The following is an 18,730-nucleotide window of genomic DNA, read 5'->3' on the forward strand; positions in this document are numbered from 1 at the left end:
TGTATATGCAGTTACCTCCCTTGAACTTCATGGAAACTGCGTGCGTTTAGCTGAAAGCAGACTGACTATATAATCACACCATTTCTTGCACACAAATGCACCTGCATATTGAAATGCCACTCAAAATATCTGATCTCAAGATCTCGGAGAAAGTAGTTTCATTTCTCTAAGCGTGAAACTACTTAAGAAAATTTTAATGCTTTAACAAAATGCTTTAGGAATAGGAAAATGGTTCAGACATTATAAGAAGGCTTTACCATCCTTACACAACCATAAACATAGTCAGGCAGTATTATTTAAAACATTTATTAGTCTTTCATATTCCACTGGTCTGGAAAACATTTTTAACCTCTATGAATAAGATGTATATTTAGCTCAGCTCATGCCCTAGTCCAGCAAACCGCTTTTCAAAACTAAGCATGGGGTTGTCTGAAGTGATGCAAGTACTTTGCTGGATCAAGGCCGTATTCCACAATTCCCACATGTCCTGTTCACTCAGACTAATCAAGGCTTTCAGAACTGCTCCTACTGTATTCTACTGACAGAGTCGCCCCTGTCAACTTAAAAACAGGTAGCATATGTAAGAAAGATTTTGCACTGTCTTGCACCTCCCTTTTACCCACTCAGGTTTCTGAGTTCTTCCCATTCACCAAAAAAATCTTCTCGTTGTATATGCTGGATTTCAATTTCTGTAAAGTATTTTTTTCCATCTTTTTCCTCTTGCTCATTCATTGTACTTAGCTAGTTTTAGCCTAGGTATAATGTTCATTGACTGCAGTTCTTGGAATAAGAGTTTACAGGCATAAGGAATGCGAAGAGAAGACACATGACATGATGATTTGCAGTAGTGGCACCTAGGGAAACAAACAAAAAGAAAGTCAGAGTTGGTGCATAAATGAAGCTCTGTAGAAAAAACCCAGTTGCCACTATCCACTGGTTTCTTTGTCCACCTACATTTAAACAGTGGGTTCAGTCCTAGAAGGAGCCGAGTGCTTGAGACACATTTTAGTACTTAAGCAAGTCATAACTTTAAGCCCTTAAATAATCTGACTGAAGTCAATAGGAGCTTAATGTTAAACCTGCGCTCTTCTTGGAGGAGAATCACAGCACTCAGTAGCTAACGGGACTGACTTCCACTTCTTCACCACTCACATAACTGCCAATACAAATTCAGCACTGTGTAACGAGAGAAAGGAGGTGAACAAAGCTCCATATCTCTGAAAACATGGTTATTTGGTCCAGTTTCTGTCTCTTACATATGTCACAAAAGGGAGGCAGGAAGAAAGAAGGTTTGCACTTAGGAGTTTTTTTCCCTATACACAATTTCACCCTTTAATGTCTCCTACCAGTGCACACTCATAGCCCAGAAAAGAGGCATCTCTCATCTTATGTCTCTCTGCATGAACAGCCAAAGCTTTAGTCAAGATGGGAAACCAGTAAAACTGCTTTAACACATATTCTTTGCACTCTTTACTCAAATAATGATCTTAAAATTCTGGGGGAGAGGGATTTTTTGTCATATTGATACAACTTTGACCATATCAAGAATCGGTTGGCTGATGACTCAGCCATCTTTCCAGTATCAGGATTCAAATTCAGTGGTGGTAGCAATTGATTAAATTATTTAATTTCATACTCCATGTACACACAAAGGAAATCAAAAATCTTTCTTTTAACTATCAGTTTTTCACCTCTCTATTTCCTCTTTCTCCTGTACACTCCATCTTCTGGTTTTGGAGAGTTGAGAAAGCCAGGCTTTTGGGAACACAAAGTGTCTCATCACTTACCCAATGGCCTAACGAAGCTCTTTTTTTGCTTCCGTGTTTCAAATTTATATTTCTGGCATGGAGTGATGGCAGTCAGAAGTCCCAATTAAGGAAGAATTAGCGAAGTTCCTACATGCTTTTGTGGTACAGAATGAGGCTGAGAGTCAACAGCTACAAGAAAGTCAATGCTTAGTCATCTGTTTCTGTTAACAGTGAATTTGACGTAGAGCACATGGAAGTCAATGGGGCCAGGTCCAACAAAGTTGGTTACTGTCGATAAGGTTCTTGGTTCTGAGACTCGGCATTAGTCTTCCAATTACTTTTTAAGACTCTGCTACTTCTCTTTTATAGACATACTTAAAGAGCATGTCAAAGAGCTGGGGTTTTTCCAAGAAAAGTGTGGTTGCCCTGACCTTTACATGCTCCATATTTGGGGTACAGATTTTTTTTTTTTATTTAAACCAAGAATGCTTTCAACCAATGGTACAGAAGCCTTAACAACATTTCTGCAGTTAATTCCCAGTAATTGCTTGGGCTTTGACTAAATCTGACTGTAGGCAGTAAGAACGTAATAGACTGAACTAGGTGTTTCCCTAAACAGGTTTCTCCTGTAGAGACTGTTACACAGGGGAAATGTTACAGCTAGCATGCCTTTAAAACAGAACAGACCTCAACTGCAGGTTTATAACTACTCCCCTAGTCCAAATTTATAGGGATAGTTATATTTTATGGTGAGAGGAAGTGACCTAAACAGAAGCCATTTTCTGATGATAACATAGCCAGCAATTGCTCTCAACAGAAGAAGCCCCGCAAACCCTGGAAGCCTGATGAGCCACAACTTTTCTGCTATGAGCAGATGTCTGGCATCTGATAACAGCTACTGGGGACTGAGGAGCTGGGACTACTAACTACACGCAGCTCAAAGCTACGCCATTTTGGGCCTGCTTTGTACCTGGATGGGGAGCACCCAGAAAGGCTAAGGTGCAATAAGCACAAAGCTCTGTCGAACAAGAGATCACAGAAACTGAAGTACTTAAAAGACCGTTTGGTACTAGAATTGATACTAAACTGGACAGGAAAGGGCAACTGTGCCAAGGCTGAATCTGGACCAGAAACACAGTTTTGCTTCATGTATATTTTAAAATGCTCAGACTCTAAGGATAGGCATAACTCCTCATTTTATCATCAAAAAGCACCAAATTCTGCTCATTGCATTTGGTGGAGTCCTGCCCCTGAGCACCTGTACAACAGCAAAGTTATAAAATTTGCATAAAACTGATATGTCACAGTAAGTTTCTACTGTATTTTTTACAGGGACAAATTCTGTCACTGCCACAACAGTCCCCTTCCTCTCCAAAAGTACCAGTTAAGGCCCCAACACTGAAGGGGTGCTACTGTCTTGAAGAAAAATATATCCATTGGTTAGTCCTTGTCTTGGAGGAACAGCTCATCTTTCTTAAGACGAGTGCCCTTAATGCTAGCCACCAAACAATATGTTTCTAGAAGGTATCTTGCAGCAATGTCTTATTAATGCCAGAATCACTGAAACGGCCAGTTTGGAAGTTTCTCTTAATGACTTGGTCTCTACTGTGATACTCATTACAGGGGCACTTGCTTCAGCTACTGGTAGGCACAGAATATCATTTAGCAGAAACGACCTCTTATTGATTACTCTAACACATCAGACAGCTTTTCACAGAATCACATTGCAAGAATGTCTGGCTCTTAGAGAGTGGTTTCTTTCACAGTTATTTAAAAAGAGCTACTAAGCTTTGTTAGAAACTTCAAAATACTAAATATATTAACCACACCTTAAAAATAAAATGTAATACTATTTCTAAAGGTCAAATCCCTAATTTTCTTCAAGGTGCCCTCACTTCCTGTGGTCTCTGAAAATCTGCAAGGACTGCTCTGAAAGCCAAGGTCTTATAAAAAAATAATTGAGCTACATCTGCACATGAGGTTTTTTAAGGCAGTGCTTTCCACTGTTAGAAGTGGTTGGTTGTTTGACTTACGGCATGCCCTTCCTTTCAGACAACTTCCCTCAACTGTTATTTGCGTTGCAGTAGTTTTAAGAGATCTGGATCAGAAAAAGACCTCACTTGTTACATACGGTGTACACACACTCAAGAAAAACAGGATTCTCAAAAATACTGCACAAAAGCCAGCAGGACAATGCCCAACTGATAATCATCAACCACAACAGGATGCACAGAGTAGGTCTTGTCTCTCCTCTGGATTTCACGTGTGTTTACCCACCTCTGTCCAAAATTCTGCTCCACAAGGAGCAGAACTGCTGCTGCTCTTAGCAGACAAAGGTGGTGCTTGGCTTCTGTCCAGAAGCCACATGCTTCAGAAGAAAGGTCTGACCAAGGGCAGAAATGGTAGCTGACGCTTTTTACACATCTACAAATCGAGAACACACCTTACTTTCCTACTTCATTATATCATGGAAAAATAATTCTCAAAGCATTGAAGTGAATAAAGTCCAATTTCCTGCCTCTCCCAATACACTGATATTGATATCCAAGATGCAGCAAGTTTCCAACAGTGTTCTTTTGAGGTATTTAGAAATTCATCTTTCTCTTCCTCCTTTCAACTCCCCATCTTCCCATGACATAAATATTAGAGTAACTTGTAACTTGAACCTGCACCATTTATTTTTTCCGCCCTTAGTCATAGGACTTCAGGTCACCTGTTTTCACAAAGCTTGCAAGAACATTGTATCTCATTAATTCCTATTGGTCTCATAAGTCTGTTTTTCTGCCTGGCTAAAACAAAACCAGGCTAAAGCAAAACATCTCCCTCACCTCTGAAGAACATAAAAAGAAGTTTCCCTACCTTCTAATAATAGTGGTGTATTTCCAGCATGCTACAGGGCAACTTTAAATTTAGCATCTCAAAATTACTGTAGAGAAAAGACAGTTAAGAGCAAAGACCACAGTGTTGCACATGGTGAGCTCCACATAGTTTTGACATCCAGTTTTAAGCTTCCCCTGCATGGAAAACCAGTTTGTTTGCAGGAGATGAACTCAGTACTGGCTCAGGAGCCAGAGTAAGAAAGCAAGACCATTAGCTGGCCCAGAGATAAGTTTCTTAGGGACAAGGCTGTAGTCAGAAGCCAGCTGAATTTCCAACCAGACAGCTGCTTGTGTCTCAGGCTCCAACATCAGATTGGTGTGTTTAATGCTTTGAAGAGGAGCTCCTTGTTTTACAAAACTACAAAGCAAAAGGCATTTGGGAGGGGCATGGTCAAAGAAAGCAGTATGCATGTAATTATGAACTCCATAGCTAGAAAACAAGAAAGTAGGAGATGCTGCTTTCTTGTCCCATTCTTCTGTTCCCACTCTCTCTTCAGCCTTGTGAGGTTCAACATGTGAGTGTACCAGAAAGACCTGTGGCTAGGCTACCTAGGCTATTAGTAATCTCATTTCTGACATCAGAACAACCCAGGACATTGACACAGCTAGTTTTCCTTTTTCAAAAATAGATGATATACAGGATTGGGGGGTTGGGAAGGGAGGCAGTAGACAGAGCGAAGGCAACCTTTCCCACTGGCACAGCTGGCTGTGAAAGAAAATACCTGTGCTTCACAACAGGACAGACCCCTGGCCCACTGACTACACACTCACTTTAGTCCTAAGTTAAATCAGACCACAACAAAGAACTGTCCCTGTCACCAATTCTACAAATACCATTTTGGAATGTTGACACTGGTTTTGATTAAGGTGCATGGGACTGTTAATCAGTGTCTGTGAGCACTTTAAAACTGAGAAGCACTATAACCAAGGGCAAGGTTCTGTTACATGAGAGGTACATTCACTCTGTACTACTTTGCTTTATGCACTTGAGGTCAACGGGTTTTTTGAAAATACGAACACATACGAAACATGTCACATGCATAAAGTGAGGAAAGGACACCATGACTGACAAAAAGCATTACAGTTAGATAACTTACCAGCCAGAGTACCCCAGCAAGCCACACTGCCCACAAACATCCACTTCAAAGGCATCGCTTGAAATCATCAGTCTCTCTAATAGAAGCATGCTGGCTCCATAACCTATCAAACAATCCCGTTCCATCTCTCCAAGACGTAAACCACCATCACGGGATCGACCTTCAGTGGGTTGCCTTTAAAATAAATACTTGAAAAATGTAGGAACAGTACAGGACCAACAGACAACAGTTTTCTACAAATCAGAGTCGCTGATCTCACACCTGTGTTGTTCAAGGTGAAGTAATTCATCTTTGCTTCTGCACTAGCAGTATGGTGTAGCTCTGTGAGTCACAACTGCAGCGTCAGGCCACAGCTCTTTACCTCATAGAAAGTAGGTGAATAAGTGAAAACAAAAAAAAGACCGAACAGTATCCAAGACAATCTGGACACAGATTTAGTACTCTTTTTTGATGAGACTTTCATTATAGTTTGTAGCTAACTAAATGAAACAATATTAAGCAGCTAATGAACGAATCATCAAGCTAATGTTAAAGCTGAACTACAGCTAAGTAAGACTAAATTCTTAAAATAAAACCATTTTTGATGTGGGATAGAATACCAAAACAAAGCAGCAAACAAGTTGTATGCATATTACTAAATCCTTATTGAAATCCTACTTTTTTTTTTTTTTTTTAAAGTAACACTTATCTACTTTATTTTTTCCATGTCTGACAGTTAAGAAACTTATTTTTGTACTGTATAGGTTTCTGGTTCTTTAGTTCCTCAACACAAATCAAACTCTCATTTCTTTTCTGGAAAGAGTTCCTGTCCTCATGGTGCTAGAGGAAAGTTTTTAAAAAACAATTTAAGTATATGCTAAAGATTTTGAGGCAAAAAGGCAAAGTACAATATATTATTTAACAATATTATGACTGTTTAAGCCATTTTTTTGTTGGACAGTCAAAACTTTTAATGTCTTGTTTGTCATTCTGCAGTTTCATACAGTATCAGTTCTACTTGCATGTACTACACAACAATGCAGTAGCACTTAGGTTGCAAGTATTAGAGTGAAGTATGAAGCAAAACAAATCTCAAATTCCTGAAGCACTAATATATTTCATGCATTTTATTAAATACTTCAATCTTAGTATATTCCCTGAAGCATGACAGCAAAGAGAAGGAATAAAAAAAATGTTATTTGCAACTGTAAGAACTCCGCTGCTCAGTGAAACCCCGTGTTTATGTGCTGTTTCTGATACTTGCAGCAGCACAACCCACCTGGAGTATGCAATGACAGATCTGACCCATAACTTTTGGAGTATATTTTGTTTATATTATTACAAATAACCAAATTTGTTAAGTATACTACATCTATTAAAAATGTTTTTGCCAGCTTGTTGCAACACAGAGAAAAGGATTTATAAAAGCCTTCAATATCTAACAATCTTTCGTAACAAGTATAAAAAAATATACCTGATTACCAGACCAAAATATCTCCTAAAGATGCAAGTTGTATTTGTTTTTACCGGGAAGTAGTTTCCCTTACTCTGACCACACTGGAAAATTAAAACTCATTTGCTTGTAATTCAAATAGTCCTTTCCATTCATACAACCTTCTATTTTTCCCACTGTTGGGAGAATGGATAGAAGTTGTTTACATCCTGATTAAACTCCCTAGGGCCCCTTCCCCAGCTGATGGCACCATCACTGTTCAGACACTTTTAAAGGAATAACCCTGTGGTGAATGCAGTTTCTCTTCTGAAGTCCCAAGAAGCAGATTTTAAAAGCAGTTGGGGCCTCCAAAGATACAGGCATTTGCTGCAGTGCTAGGAATGCCTGAGTTCCTTTTACCAACTGACTTCTATAATATTAATCAATGCACAAGCCTACCTTCAAAAGGTTCACCAGATGCTGTTCCACGGAATAAAATGCCAAAATAGCTTCAGAAATGTGAGCCCCAATAAAGTCCCAATACAATTAAGGGAGGATAAAACATCTTGAAAAACAATGGGGTCTCGGCTCCAGCCCTTTAAGAGGTGATATGCCATGGATCTTCCAGCAGATACAGGATGAATCTTTCTAAGGCAGCTGAAATCCCATTTAAAAAAACCCAACAAAACAAAACACAAAAAGCCCCCCAAAACCAAAAACCCCACCTTGAGTCTTAAACTCTTAAGTGTTTCACTATAAATGTCAAGCTCATTTAAAAAACAAACAAACAAACAAACAACAGACAAAATCCTCCGAAAAAAGTAGTTTTCTGAAGTAGCAAAAATTTCAATATTGAGATTGGGCCTTTGAAAAGAGTGTATATTATGCTCTCTAAGTCTACTGGATCTTTGTTCTGGCTCACATGAGTCTGAAAATTCCTCACACCAACAGTTGTTTAAAATGTTAAAACAGCATTTATAAAGCATCTGTGCTTCCCCTTTCCCTCTATACACACGTACACTGAAGCTGTTGCCCTAGGCAACTACTTCCATTCTTTTTTCTAAATATAACACTCTGAAAACAAAGCAGACTCTTGAAAATAAGTTTGGGAATACCATTAAAAAGATATATTTTTCACATTAAAAAAATATAGAAAGCCGTTAAAATTCTTAAGTGCTAAATAAAATGCAGTGATTCTTTAAATAAAAAATATAAGGCTAAGTGGTCTTCATACTCTTTAACTGCTGCATTTAGAAAAAAGCATAAAACAATTAACTTCAGTGTTTTTAAGCACATTAAGAATTTATTGGCGCTAATTCTGCATTTTCTGGAAGACTAGTGGGTTTAGCTTTATGGCCTTGCTTCTTGTTTCATTGGCCAGTAGAGGTGAATGTCTACCCCATGAATAAGAGCAGGTCTTCTAGGTCTCAGCAGATCTCCTGTCTGCCTGTTAGGGCAAAACAGAGGCTAACTTGAAATGGAGTCATTGTCTCATCTCCAAGAAATGGAGTATTACCTGGAAAAACTGAAGGAGGAGAGCGTACCATGCTCCCACAGCCCCAGAGTACAGAGAGGAGTCCTGACCAGTGTCATCACAGCACTCCCTTGCAGTATAATAGGGACAGGCATATGTTACAAGTTCAAAAGACACGCAGGTGGCAGCTCTGACAATGTCCATCAAAACAACTATGAATGCAGAAAGCTTTTACTGATCTCTTGTAAGGAAAACTAAAAGTAGCTTATCTATTAAAAAAGATTTAGCACAACTGGGTAGCTAGGCAACACCATATACAGAACTATGTTTTAAATTAATTGTCAACTACTCATGGCAAAATAAATTCAGTATTGCATTTCATTTAACAAATATCAATTCAGAGGGCAACATCCTGGTGGTTTTTGATTGTGTTGACAAAGAGTGCTGCTTTGCAATTCTACAAACTCTTGTTTCAATCAGAACAATATCTAGAACCAGTGACGTTCAAGTAACTCAAGTCTTCTGCCTTATTCCAGATGGAAACATACCTTTGCTCTGTCAGTTAAGGTACATTTGATCTATAATAAAATACATTTCAAGATAATGACAGACAAATTCCATGTTGGAAGCTGTTACAGGATTGCTTTTAAAAACAAAAAACAATGTTAGAGGCAATCGACTCTCCAGGAAGTGCAGTGGATGATAAAACAATAGGGAGTATGAAAGCTGGCAAAGCAGACTCTCTCAGCAGAGGCGATGTCAATAACAAAAGTTTAATTAGTTGAGGAGAAAAAAGAAAATTCCTAAAAGACTAGTCAAGAGGCAGCATAAATTGAACATTCACTAGCTTTCCTGAAAGTCAAATAAAGCGCCCTAGCTACATAGGATGATGCTACTGACTGGAACAAAGCATTCAAAGAAAGTAAGGGGTCAGGGAAATCACACCACCTTCATCTTTACATGTAAACATTACCTTGACTTGGGATTTAGGTTTCCTTTAAATTCAATATCTCTAAACAGCTGAGAAGTTGGGCAGACAATATGAAAGCAAATTAAGGGATTTGAGTAAGCTAGGAGCTCCAGTAAACCAGCTGTGTGCACTGTTAGCTAAGACAGCAAGTTTTCATATTCATGTGAAGCACTAATACCATGATTAACACACTGAAGAGGAGAGAATGGGCCAGACAGTCCATTATTTGGGAATATTACTTATGTTCATATTGGCAAGCAGTTGTTGTAGGAAACTGTTTGTGTTACACTTGCTCGTCTTAAGATGGTTGGTGGAAAAGTTCACTCAAGAGTTACAAAAACTTTTAATCGTTTATTGCCCAGTTCCACCACTGGTATTTACTTCCATGGAAAGTGTGAGACAACTTCAGTTTGTCCTAGAGGGAGCATGAGGTTGGAAAGCCAAAAGGCAAACGAAATATGCAATGAAAAGGAACAGAGAAAGATACTTCTGAATCAGGTACAGCAGAGACCTGCCCCTCCATTCTCTACTAGCGTGTCGACAGGTAGAAGCTGAACCTATTAAGAGGACAGACTTTGCCAACTTGCTGTGCAGGCAGACAGGGCAAGAGAAGTGGATCAGCACATGATAAGAGACATAAAAATAAATTAAAAATTAAAGAATAAGAATAATGCTTGTTATAGGGAAGAATAAGGTCAGAATAAACATGACTTTGTGCTTACATCTAAAAACAGTACAAAAAGGGACTGGTCAAAAAGAAGAGTACCACCACGCAGTAGGTGAGGTACGAACAGCATACATGATAGTCCAGAAAGACTGGCAAAGGACATTTGGAGTAATCTTTGCTAGAATATTCAAGACTAGCTGGCAATTAACTTTCTGGCAAGATTTAGCAAATAATCCTACTGTGATGGAGAGAGGTGGAATAAACAATTCCCTAGAAGCCTCCTCAAAGTAAGGTCTCTGCCACTGAACTGTTTCTTGTGAACCAGGAATATCAGTAATTTAGAACATGAGTCCAAGCAGCCATAGAGCTGAAACGCCAAAAAGCTTGCTAGACTTTACAGAAAAAAGGCAAGTAATATCAGAGAAAGCAGGATGCTTCAAATTCTCCAAAGGTCCAGATAATATAAGCCCATCTCCAGGGGTTTATATTACCTATTACTCAGACTACATCTGCTTGACTTCAAAATTTGACACCTGCAGACATCAACATCATAATTAACCTTTTGTTGGAGAGAAAACCAAGTTCAGGCTTAGTGCAATGATCATGACTCCAAAGGAACTGAGGACATATCTTTAATTGGGCAAATAAAATGGAGATTTATTGTTGGCATCTCTGTAAATTTTGCAATTTGTTAGTGTGAAAGTGACACTCTTTTGCACAGTTTTGAATGATAACCGTGGACCAGCACATACAACCCTAAATTCATTTTTAGAGTTGAATGGAAGAGTCTGCAAGGCAAAGTGCTGTATACGAGGGATGCACATTATTCTAATGCTTGTTTGTACTACACTGGGGACAATGCATTTGCTTTGCCTTGACAGGTGAAGACATGGGTCACATCAGTATTAATCCGCTGAATACCAAATGATGCTGAAATACTAAAAAAAGTCTTCCTTCTACTTGTACCCCATTTTGTAAAAGTACAAGTGTTAAAAAAAAAAAAAAGAAATCCTCCTAAAATACCTACAATACAAGCAATCTTGACAGGAAAGGACCAGAGTGTACACTCTGAATCAGCAGGTGGCATTTTTACCAACTTCTAACCGAAGTCTGAGAACCAAACTCAGTTTTGGACCACATAGAGCACACCCGGACACTCAGAAAAACCACCTGCCACAGTCTACTGTGAGAGTTTTTAGTCTGTAACTGTGCATTAACAAGCAATAGCATTTTGTATCAAGTATCAAAAGGTAAACAAACTTTGTTCCATAATCATCAGTGAGCTGGGCACGCTTCTGAATATGAACTAAGAATTTTGTGCTTAGCCTGTAACAATACCTGGTGAGCACCGCTCTGGGTCCTCGAGCTCTTGCATGCATTTTATCCAACACCATGTGCTTTAGTTTTTGATAATACACAGGTCCAAAATAGATATATGCTTCCAAAGGTTCCCTGAAGGAATTAAAAACAAAAGAAAATAAAACCAATATTCACAGTTAGTATATATTTACCTTAAGAGAGACAAGGATGTTGTGTACAGGAGGAATTTGAAACAATTTGAGAATCCTGAGTGCTAGAAAAATGTGTTTAGGCTTTCAGAGCAATCAGCCTGAAGACACCACAGGGAACCCTTCTGAACAGAAGAGCAGTACACTTCCAGCACCACATCCTGCTGTATCCACCCTAGTGAGGAAAAAGTTCCTGAACTCTGGCTGTATGCTGCACAGAATTGCTGCTGTAGCTGCAGGTACCTGTTTCAGGTGTACCATGTTAAGTTCCTCCTCTGTCTGTGCAGGAGTGTTTCAATAGTGTCACCAACCAATAAAGACTGTAAATCTGTCAGACTCTGGAGAGTGACTTAAGATATTTCTATTCCCATTCCTTCACTTTACATCATCCACACACAAAACAAATGTAAGCATATACGTAAACAAATACATGCAGCATAAATGCTCAAAACATCATTTTTACATGAGCACTTCAAGGAATTTGCATTTGCGAGGATAACACACTATGAGCTCGACAGTCTTCCCATCCATTAATTCTCCCTGTGCACCACTTCGAAGCACAACACAAGACTCAGACAGGTGTAAGCCCTCTCTGAGTGGCTGTGCATCAGCACACCTGCCCCTGCAGCACTGCTCAGTAGCTGTTCCCATGGGACAAAAATCACTGCCTAGGCTGGCACTGGGGGCTCAGATGAGCAGGGTGAAAGGGCTCTCGAGATGCATGTTTAGACACTTGCATCAGCTTGGGAATGTCTGTAAGCAGTATGGAGGGTGTTGCACAGTGAGCTGGAGTAATGGCTAAAGATTTCTGTGTTTAAAATACTCTGAACTGTAAGAACAGCATAAGCACCTAAAGATGAGAAAGCAACAGTTGAAAGTACTCAGTCATTTCCCAGCTACCACCCTCAGTGTGAAGAATGACCAGATTTAACACAGACAAGCTCAGCACTGCCGCTGATTTATTTTAAAAAAAAAAGTATGTGCAATGCAAAAACAAGCAAGAGACAACAATACTGCTCCTCCCATTCAGAGTCATTACTGACATGATGCAGTGTTATTCCAAAACCGCCTATTGAAGAAAATAATAAAACTTAACTAGACATTTGGAATTTGCCATCTTCCACATAGTTATGAACTCTGCCTTCAAATTTCATAACAAATATTAAGCACGTGAAATTTTCTCGGAAGAATATCAGTACCATAAAGCAGTCTCTAAATAGGGTACTACAAAGTTGAAATTTGAGGACAGGGGATTTTTAGAACTAGATGATTTTATTCTCCCTAGGAAACAAGATTAGTCAGATTTGTTAAAAGTTATCAAGATGTATCAATAGGAAGTGTTTCAAACACCAGGATACTTGATATACAAGTTATGGACTATGGAGTGGGTAAGTATACAAGTTATAGACTACGGAGTGGGTAAGAAGAACAAAATCATGCCTTAGAAACAAAAAGAGAAACAACATATGGAAGAAGTTGGTAGGAAAAGCAAGTAAAATCAAAAAGTATCTAAAAAAACTTACAAGAGAGACTTAAACTTGTTCCTTGAGAAGAATAGCACTGGGAGGATAATAAAAATAGCAGGAAGGTAGGCTTAAGATATGTTCTGGAAGGGCCGGCATGTGGAGCCATATGGCCTTGTCCTGTTCCTAAACTATCTTACGTTCTTTGAACTCTGTGTCTCAGAAGCCAGCCCGATCAACACAGCAGGAAGTTTGCAGATTAGAGCACTATGCCAGACTGAATCATTGTGTAAGCGAAAGACAAAAAAAAAAAAAAAAGAAAAAAGAGCACATACAAAATCTTCCCAAAGAACAGACACCTGCCAAATCCATATTTTACAGTATTATTAAAGTCAGTATGAAAATGCTTATCTGATTCCAAGCATATATAAGATTTGCTGCCAACAGAAACTTGAAATTTCTTCCAACCTCTTAGAAAGAAAACCTTGATTTTACCTTTTTTGTTGGGAGATTTTCGTATGTACTACGAGGGCTTTTCACATTACAGCCCAGCAAATACTAGTAATTTTTAAAACATGAAACCAGAAAATACTGCTAAGAAAAAAAAAAAGGAAGAGCACCATTCTTCAGCCCCTTTCCTCCATCTCACAGAGCGGTTTGCAAATAAGAGAAAGTTCCTGAGCTCTGAGCCATGAGGAGATTTTTCAGATGTGTCTCAACAGGATTTCCCCACTCCCCTGAAATGTCTAAATCTATACAGCAGATTCTTACCCAGTGATACCAGATGTTACGTAGTCCTTCCCTAGATAGTTATAACCATGGCGAATAAGATCTTCACACACATCCTTAACTTTACTGCCTCCAAAAGCTGTTCCATAGTGAAATCTGCCATCAAGGACCCCAGCCTTTCCAGCCAGGAGTTCAATTAACTTTCCTACCTGTGCAAAGAAAAGCAGAGTTAACAGCCTGCTCACTTGTATGGGCACATTGCTGGATTGGTCACAGTGGAAGTTAGCCAGGCAAAATGTCCAAGATGGCAGGCTGGGTCATTGCATGCAGTGGGAGGACTGGAAGAAGCCCATTAACAGGGAGCACTCCTGCATGAAGGGGGGAAACTGGACTCATTGCAAGGTCTGGGAACACCTTTAAGGTCCAGAGTCAGGCAGTTCCATTTCTTCCTGTTGTCTGGAAAATGAGCAGGATCCAGTGTGGCCTTCTGCTCTAGGAAACAGCCTCAGAGATTAACACACTACAGTGCAACAGGGGGAGCAGAAGGGAAGAAGCTAACAAAGGAAAAAAAGATCACAAGCTGTACGAAGTAATCAGTCGGGGCCCATACAAGGGCCAGGCTGTGAGGTATTTAGTGTGACCCTGCAGCACAGGTGCGAGACTTGCATCAGTTCCAGGGAGGCATGTATAATGTAAGAAGTTATATAGGTGTAGAACTACTATTGAAACTCCTCTCCAACCTTCGCCTCACATTCTGCCCCCAGCCAGCTTAATGGGCATAGGCAATAGGGAAGGAAGAAGGAGAGTAAGAAATTTTCAAACAGAAAGGGCACAAGTGAGGTATTCAGCTGCTTTCCCATCAGCCTGATATAGAACAAAATTACAATAACGTACAAACAGCCCACATCCCTACTCCTTTTACAGTAGGATGTTTCAAAACATGCAAACCAGAGGGCTGAATACTTATAGGAGAGCAAGCGTGTGGCGTGATGAATGGACAATATTCTCAGTGAAACCATGTTTCAAAGTTTTTTTTTGTTTCTTCCAGCTAATCTACTTCACTTTCCCTATTGGGGGACACTGTCTCTTTAATTGTAACACAACCACTAACCGTCATACGCGATGGGAAGCCATGAGGGTTCATTATGATATCTGGACAGATCCCTGTATCACAAAATGGCATGTCTTCCTGAGGAACAATCAATCCACACACCCCTGCAGAAGAGAAAACATTTCAATTCACAAACAGCAAACCACCAGCAGGGCTGACGCTCATCACCAGATTTTCTTTAGTGTTTTCCTCCTCCTCTCTTTTCTCATGGATCACTTTTTACGCAGATTCATTACCATGACCAGTGCTTACAACCTGCAGGCTAGAAGACAGCCCTTGTGACAGGATTGGCAAAATTAGCATACCCTTACATAATGCTCACAGTGATTTGTGAGTTAGCAAATTAGGGAAGAAAGCTTTCGATGCAGTTTTCAGAGGCTACCAGAGACTTCTGACCAGTCAGACTGGAACATCTCAAGGGAGACACAGTTTTTAAAGCTGACGCTATCATTTCCTGAAAAAAAAAAAAAAAAAAAAGAAGAAACCGGGCCTCTTACAGTATCTCTTTGGACATACAAAATTATTATTGATTCAAAATTTGTTTATCATATGTATCTTTGCTAAATATTTTGAATAAAAAACAAAAGTCATGACTTTGTCAGGGACTGAGAGGAGATAAGTAAAAAATAATTTAAAAAAATTTAAAAAGAGTTAAAGATTTTTTTTCAGGTAGCATTCACTTGCTGAGCAAAGGCTGCTTTTGATGAATTACAAAGTACAAGCCACTCCCCACTCCACTGCTTATATTTTGTCAGTCCATAAACACAAACTGTACCTTTAAAAGTTTTGGAAGCTTTTTTCAGTCTCCATCAGTATTGAATGTAAAACAAACAAATCCCCCCAAACTTTAAACTATTTGGGAAAGATTAAATAGAAACATGAAAACTCATTTAAAATAGTCTAGCAGACATTCCAAAATTTTCCTTCCAACCATTACAACTGTTTTTACAGTGAATTCTACAGATCAAAATACTGCAGCTATAAATGACCAAGAGATCTAACATTCAAATTCACGTGCTGTAATGCAGCTGCTTAAGCCCATACTCCTTTGAACCAAAGCTACTGTTTCAGTTGGACAATTTCTTCCAGAGGCCCTTAGAGCTGAAAAAGTCTGCAAGCTATTTGAGATCAGCCTGCTGCAACTGCCAGAGCATGCCTTGGGAACAGTCCTGGAGCGGAGGGGGCTTCTGGAAGACTGAGGGTGCTGGTTACATCCCTAAAAAGGCATCCCCTGACCAGCCAGTTCACAGGGGGATATTGGCGTCTGCTCAGGAGGGAGCTCCTCTTCCACTGTCCAAGCAAGACAGGGATAGGTGTGTGGGACACTAGTTAACAGAATGAGAATGGTAAGTATGGGGGAAGGGAGCAGAAAAAAGGATTGGAGCGTCTGGGGCAAGAGGGGGGTTGTTGTATTTAGTTTTTAAATCTATTTAAACTAATTTTCATTGTTCTATTATGATAAACCAATAACATCCTTCTACCCTTCCCCACCCATCCAGCAATCATTTGCTGAAAATGAAAAAAACCCAACCCACTATCTCTTGTGTGCACTGCTTTTTTATGTTAAAATTGTATAAATAAACACTTGATTACAGATGTATTATGGCACATTTTGACTTATTCACATTTACTTCTAAGAAAGCATTAGGTTGCATCTGGACTTCGCGGCACCTGTAAGCCAAAAATTAAAACTTAGCTAACTTAAAATTACTTTAGGCTCTGAAAACCTTTTATATGCCAAGCTGGTTCCCATAGCAGACAGCCACTGTGTTGTTTGTTTTGTGTGAAAGTGAATGATAAAAGATCCATGAAATCGACACAGAAAGGCAGAACAGCAGAAAGAACTGAGGGCTCTCCATCATAGCGGCTTCTACCCTCCGCTGACTTGTATAACAATGGGACCTACACACCCAACTGCAGATCTAACACAGCTGTGCATTTCATTAGATGAAGAGCACTAGTGACACAAGTAAATAATTAACTTATTCTGGTCCGCTGACTGTGGTTATGAGACCAGTCATAGCTGACAGATTTTAATACAAGTTAACACAAAGACAGCATAATGAGCTTAGAAGTTAAAAACAAAATATTTAGACAGAATCCAGCAATGTGAAGATCACTAGGTCATTTATAAAGTTTCTATTTTACAGGGGGAAAAAAAAGAGAAAAGAGAAAAAAAGAGAAAGTTATAAGATCTCAATTCTAAGCTTCTGTATTTTAAGAAGTTGCCGAGTTTGTAACAGATCTATAGCATGTCTATGTGTATTTAGAGAACAGAACAGAGAGAAGCTGCTTCTTCCCCTACGTTTTAAGAAAGTCCATTCTCATAAAAAACATTTAAAAAGCTGAAAGACACCTTTCCTATATACAATGTTACTTCTAAAAGCAAGTAACAGCAATTCATTTCAAATGTAAATCTTGATTTTATTTTGCAGTCCCTTGCCTTCAGAAGCTCTTTAAGAGACTAATGCTTGCAGGTCTGCACTGTAAGCTCCCGAATTTGCTACCCCTTTTCATCCCCGCTTGCTGAGCCAGGTTTGCAGTAGGGCAGTAAAAGGCAAGCCTAGCGGTTCTCCATTGCCGAGCAGCTGCAAAAAAGTGATCAAGTGAATTAATCCATGTAAGTGGAATTATCACTTGCAACTGGCTAAAAAAAAAAGTAAAGGAGAAAAGAAGAGGCTGGATTTAAGACAGCCTCAAGTTCCAAATTTGCCCTGTCCAAGTAAGAACTCAGCTGCCCAACTATTCCCCATACAATACTCATAAACAGGATACACTCAAACTAGTAGGCAACTTTGTTCTGGCTCTTACTACAAGTTTTTAAGATTTCCTAATTGATTATGATTTAGACACCACATGAAAGTTGTTCCCCAGCATTTACACAGGACACACAAAATAATTTGGTTTCCCTTCCCCTCAATATTTTTACAAGCTACATCTGAAATTTTGCAATACAATTTCAGACTACAAGCTATACTGCGCTGGGTCTGAATCTGCTCTCACCTATGCACTCTGTAGTGCTCATCTAGGACCAGAATCAAACATTAACCAGAAAAGGCTGCAGACAAAACAAAAAATATTTTTAATGTGTTTTTTTTCATGTGGACTAACAAGAGGGTTGTACATTTGAGCAAGAAAGCATCCAGCAGCTTGCTGTATCTCATTTCTTTTCAACTGAAAACAAAATTAAGTTCTAGGAAAAAAACTTTGTATATCAATTTCATAATGTCACCTTAGAGAGACAATTAGTTAAAATGCTAACAAGCTATTTTAAGATATCACTCTCTCTCAAAAAAAAAAAAAAAAGTGGATTAATAAGCATGGTAGTTTAGTGCAAGGATAACAGTTTAAATTAGAATAAACTTAAATCAGACATCTACAGTGGTATAACACGCAAGTATAAACCAGCCATGGGCAGTGTTTTTCACTATTGTATGCCAGCCAATAAATGACAGCCCTGTGACTACGCATGATGGCCCCCATCCTCACACACCCCACAGCATCTTAACACCCATGTACCTCCACACGGCCCTGACAGAGCATAAAGATCCTCTCACCCAAAAAGTACCTTTGTCCTTTAAGAGTTTCTGTTTCTAAGCAGGAGAAATTTAGGTTTCCAGAATTGATATCTTTTATGTGGTTGCTTTTACAGTTTTCTGACAAACACGGACGC

The 18,730-nt window shown here is 39.2% G+C and overlaps 1 protein-coding gene across 1 annotated transcript in view; it reads right to left on the reverse strand.

The window, feature by feature from the left end:
* Window positions 1-454: 454 nt before the first annotated feature.
* Window positions 455-18,730, reverse strand: part of POLR3B (polymerase (RNA) III (DNA directed) polypeptide B) — a 78,968-nt gene continuing 60,692 nt past the window's right edge. The window contains exons 23-27 of the mRNA XM_010080512.1: window positions 15,058-15,161; window positions 13,989-14,155; window positions 11,585-11,698; window positions 5,725-5,898; window positions 455-854 (exon numbers count right to left, since the gene is read on the reverse strand). Of these exons, the coding sequence (XP_010078814.1) occupies window positions 725-854; window positions 5,725-5,898; window positions 11,585-11,698; window positions 13,989-14,155; window positions 15,058-15,161 (689 nt within the window). The 3' untranslated portion in view covers window positions 455-724. The remainder of the gene's footprint in view (window positions 855-5,724; window positions 5,899-11,584; window positions 11,699-13,988; window positions 14,156-15,057; window positions 15,162-18,730) is intronic.

The sequence above is a fragment of the Pterocles gutturalis genome, unplaced genomic scaffold, assembly GCF_000699245.1.
Source record: "Pterocles gutturalis isolate BGI_N339 unplaced genomic scaffold, ASM69924v1 scaffold20439, whole genome shotgun sequence".
Taxonomy (NCBI): Eukaryota; Metazoa; Chordata; class Aves; order Pterocliformes; family Pteroclidae; genus Pterocles; species Pterocles gutturalis.